Genomic DNA, 4,417 nt, shown 5'->3' with positions numbered 1-4,417 from the left:
TCGGAATAGATCAGGATCATTTATCAAAATAATAGTCAAAATCGGATTCAATTGTCAATGGCTCATGTCGGAAATAAGATTGACTAACGATTCCTAAATAACAGGAATTACTTCTCTTCTCCATTTTCATTCAAGAGGTCTTATCTGTTTCCACGCCCCTTTGTGGCCTCAAAATGTGGACAAATTCCTTCTCTTAAGAACACATACAAGATTCGTCACTGCAAAAAGAACAAAGCTAACTCCACCATTAACTACTTCATTTATGAATTTCACAGGAATAGAAATAAGCAGAACAACAGTGTATGAGCTTCATAGCTATACCGTGGTTCTTAATGTTTATATGACCATTCCATCCTTTATAGTCGAGTTCTTAGATATGATCGTGATCCCGGATCTTATGTAAAATCCTTCAGATGGCCTATCTGCTTCTTCGACGCCCTGCAGCGTTCCGAATGTTGTACCAGTATCTAAGTTCTTATCATGGCCTAAAATACATTCTTAGTACTTGAAATGCATTTGCAGACGCTTACTGCGAATCATAGATAAGCCTAACAAAGGAACTTACATCTGTATTTGCAATAATCACATCCTTCCCTATCTTTGCATTCTTGTCGATTATACAGTTACTGGAAGAAAAAGCATAAACAAGATCGAGTCATGAACTCACAAAGGCAACAAGACTCCAAGAAAATGATGATTTTTAATACCATATTGTTATAAAATACCTGATTTTTGTATTTCTCCCAACTCCAATAGGAGCCTTTCCCTGTGCTAGAAGAGATGCGATTTCGTATTCGGTTTGATAATAATCTGCACCCATCATCATTGTATCCTGAAACAAAGATCCATTCTGCTTTCAATACTCATGTTTGTTTGTTGGTTTGAAATTCTTGTCTAATTCGAAACTTTTCGTGGATAAGCAAGAACATCAACTAAGACATGTTGCAGTGTATATATGATATATCTGACATTGGACAGACCTACCCCAATAACAAAAATTTTACCTTGAGCTCGACCCCGTAGTCTAAACGTGACCTCACGCCTACTATAGAGTGCTCGATGCTACATTCCCTTAAGAAGCAACCATGTGAAACTATTGCATCAACTATCTGAATAGAGAACATGTTTATCAGATATGGTGAAACATGAAGATAGAAACACAGCTACCAAAGCTCACCATACCCTGCATTTTTCAACTTTAGTAGGTGGTAAGAACCTCGGAGATGTATAGAAAGGTGTCTTAGGATCGTTAAAATCGAACTTCGAAGGCTGCATAAGAGACAAAAAAAGGAGGGCACTGTCCATCTTGCTGCAATTAGTGTGCTTCAAAAACAACAAGCTCTGATAAGCAAAGACGCGGAAAGGTCGGTAATATTTACCTGCTCGGTGAGGGCCATGTTGGCATTGAAGAAAGACTTCATGGTTCCAATGTCCTCCCAGTAGTCATTAAATAGGAATGCCTAATACAATGATGAATCAAGAAATTTGTCCATGAATCTTGAAACGAGACCAAAAAATTAACCAGCCAGACGGTTTAACTAAGCAGTGGTGGAATGCTGTATCACACCTGAACATTGTGATCCTTTACGGCTGATGGAATGATCTCCGACCCGAAGTCATTGCAAGATGGATACTTCCATTTTAAAAGCTTTAGCAAGACGTCTGTTCTGAACACGTAAACACCCATCGATGCAATGTAAGGAGATCGTATAGCCTCTTGATGAGAAAGCCCCAGCAGAGATGTGTCAACTTGCTTCTTACCATTGTTGTATTGTGCAAAGAATGAAAACGACACAAGTGAAAAACCGAAAGTAAGTTGGCAACTTGAAGGTAACAAGAAAAAAAGCATAAGTTGGATTTTTACTTCAGTGAACTGATTACCATTGCTTTCAGAGCTGAGCCCTTCGGTTTCTCAGTAAACTGAATGACACGCCCTGTTTTATCGATTTTCATCAGTCCATAATCCGATGCTCGGCTGCAACTCAGGAAACAGAACTAAAAACACTCATAAAAAAATCATGGAAATACTTTCTGAAACATGATTTTCCATGCATTGGTCATAAACATACCTATGGTCCATAGGTACACAAGAAACTGTAATGTCTGCACTGGTATCTATATGTTTCTGCAACAACATTTTACATCAAAGAGATGCGCACATTTAATGCGAAACGATTTTCGTTAAACAAAAATTAAACTCGTTAAGAGCACCTGAACAAAGTCCATGTAATCCATTCGATAAAGATGATCCCCAGATAAGATTAGTATATGCTCAATATTTTTGTTTTTAGCATCCTACAAATGTAGCAGTTTCCCATGAAACAAACGAAAACTATGACATGTCTAAGCTAATGATACTCAAGAAAACTGAAGAGCAAACCTCAAATACCCATGTAAACCGTCGAACAGCGTCTGCCGTTCCTTGAAACCATCTTTTTCCAGCTTCCCCTGGTGTCTGAGTTGCAGCCAGTACCTGTTTGAACAGTACACTTACTGATAACGGTTGGTAAAAAATAGATGAAAATATTCCACGGCGTCCAAATTTCTAGGTTCGCATCTGTGATCGAACCAACTATAAGCTCGAGTCCAAACATTTCGCATACAATATAAAATCATGCATCTCACCTCCACAAAACCATCACCAAAATTCACTCCATTCCCAAAATTATACGTCCGAGCAAGGTGTCGATTCAATGAGAAAGAATTGAACTGAGTCAGTATGAAAATCTTTCTTATACCACTGTTGATGCAGTTGCTCATAGGTACATCTATTAGCCTATAGCATCCTCCAATGGGAACCTGCACAAATCATAACATAAATCTGATGTGAAACCAGAACAAATAAACTACAAATCTTAAATCCACACGCCTCATAAAAATATTAGGCCTTTTTTTTGTGGAACATTTCATTTTTTTAGTACTATTTTCTCACTTTCCTCTGATACAAATCATAATTTGAATAGATATACACATTTAAACAAGAAAGTGAAGCTTAAAAAATATCTTACTGCTGGTTTAGCTCTTTGACTTGTGAGAGGAAACAGGCGAGTTCCGGCACCTCCACCTAGAATGACCGAAGCTACCGTTTTGGGATCTGCTTTCGGCGGCTCTTCGAAAAACAATGATGACTCAAATGCCTGAGATCAATATTCATGGGATGATCCAATTAATTTGTGCACACATATGCAACATGTATCATTAAAATGATAGCAGAAGTGGGATCAGAAAAGTCGATTCATGAGTTATCTATAACTACCATTTCTCGAACTAATAACATCTTAGACGAATACGAATCTCGTGTTATTTGCGTTACCTTACCTCAAACTTCTTGTCAAAATCATGAGTTAGAACCGAAAATGCGATTCCGGGCTTTAAGTTTCTTCTCCTCTTTTCGCTCAACTTCTTCCAAATCCGTGCCCCAAACGCTTGGTTCTCCATGCTCCCTCTTCTTTTCTCCCCCAAAACCCCATTATTCTGACGTCTTAAACCATTGTTGATTTGCATTGGTAGCACAATATCAGTTTTCATGGTGGCAAAGCAAGAATCCATTTCTATACAAAAAGATAATTAAAAACTTTGAAACCACTCCCCAAGAAAATCTTCAATCTTTGAGAAAATTATTGCGAAACCAAGTTAACATCAGCTATCTGCAGAGTGAAATTAACTCCAAAATATGAGGAAACTCAAAAAACTTAGATTAAAAAAAACACACTTTTCTTAGGATGATCACAAAAAAGGGTACCCTTTTAAGATATTAAATCAAGAATCAAGACTTGCACAAAAAATAAAATGATAATAAGAAAGATCTTGCGTATAATTTATGTGAAGATTAGTAGTGAGAGCCGAGAGGAGAAGGTTTCAGTTTCAAGGATATCATTATCAAACGACTCATTGAAAAATTTCGGGTTAGTTCGGTATTAGTGGCTTGTGAATCTAACAAGAATCCTCGAAATTGGTGAATTTTAAATAGTGCATAAATTCTTGGAAGAGTTGCAATATTTTGTTTTTTTTTAAAAAGTTAGTATTTTGCATGGAATTAATGAGTGCATGTTCTTGAGCAACCGCAGCTTATGAGAAAGTACAAAATATATTTTGGTTTTATTTTTGCAATACAAAACATCCAACTCTCTATATTATTTTGGGTAAATGAGAAAAAAAAAACCCTATATTATTTTGATTTTACTCTAAAATCTCATAAAAAATTTAATTGGTTAACAAAATATTATATATTTAAATCGTTCAACCAATGCGGGTAATTATTTTTCCCAACACTTTGATATCTCGATCATATACAAACGAGAATATACATGCGCATGATGAATTGGTGCACGGGTTGGACTATGACTTATGATATAGATTAGGTCAGTAAACGAATCCAGTCCTTTCAAGAACTTTTCAAGCCGGTTTGATCAATATA

General features: G+C 36.5%; 1 protein-coding gene across 3 annotated transcripts; it reads right to left on the bottom strand.

The window, feature by feature from the left end:
• Positions 1–3,908, bottom strand: LOC140975903 (glucose-1-phosphate adenylyltransferase large subunit 2, chloroplastic/amyloplastic-like). Of its 3 annotated transcripts, XM_073439833.1 has the most exons (15): positions 3,319–3,908; positions 3,009–3,137; positions 2,626–2,799; positions 2,381–2,473; positions 2,212–2,295; positions 2,070–2,125; positions 1,882–1,975; positions 1,568–1,756; positions 1,380–1,460; positions 1,183–1,269; positions 1,005–1,109; positions 726–832; positions 566–626; positions 322–438; positions 1–218 (listed from the first exon to the last, which is right to left on the bottom strand). In XM_073439833.1, exons 1-14 carry the CDS (start codon positions 3,547–3,549, stop codon positions 337–339), a joined length of 1,593 nt encoding a protein of 530 aa, XP_073295934.1. In that variant the 5' UTR covers positions 3,550–3,908; the 3' UTR covers positions 1–218; positions 322–336. The 3 variants fall into 3 exon arrangements, with proteins under 3 accessions (XP_073295934.1, XP_073295933.1, XP_073295935.1); XM_073439832.1 differs by having other exon boundaries at positions 76–438; XM_073439834.1 differs by having other exon boundaries at positions 77–438; positions 1,568–1,753.
• Between the last annotated feature and the right edge of the window lie 509 nt (positions 3,909–4,417).

The sequence above is a fragment of the Primulina huaijiensis genome, chromosome 4 (assembly GCF_012295235.1).
Source record: "Primulina huaijiensis isolate GDHJ02 chromosome 4, ASM1229523v2, whole genome shotgun sequence".
NCBI classification, from domain to species: domain Eukaryota; kingdom Viridiplantae; phylum Streptophyta; class Magnoliopsida; order Lamiales; family Gesneriaceae; genus Primulina; species Primulina huaijiensis.
This window is presented reverse-complemented; position numbering and strand designations above follow the sequence as displayed.

Bases quoted from the DNA above. Each gene is read 5' to 3' on its own strand.
- LOC140975903 (XM_073439833.1), bottom strand. From the start codon at position 3,549: ATGGATTCTTGCTTTGCCACCATGAAAACTGATATTGTGCTACCAATG. The intron at 3,138-3,318 runs GTAAGGTAACGC...TATTGATCTCAG, and splicing joins ATTTTGACAAGAAGTTTGAG to GCATTTGAGTCATCATTGTT. The intron at 1,976-2,069 runs GTATGTTTATGA...CCTGAGTTGCAG, and splicing joins TGTGTACCTATGGACCATAG to CCGAGCATCGGATTATGGAC.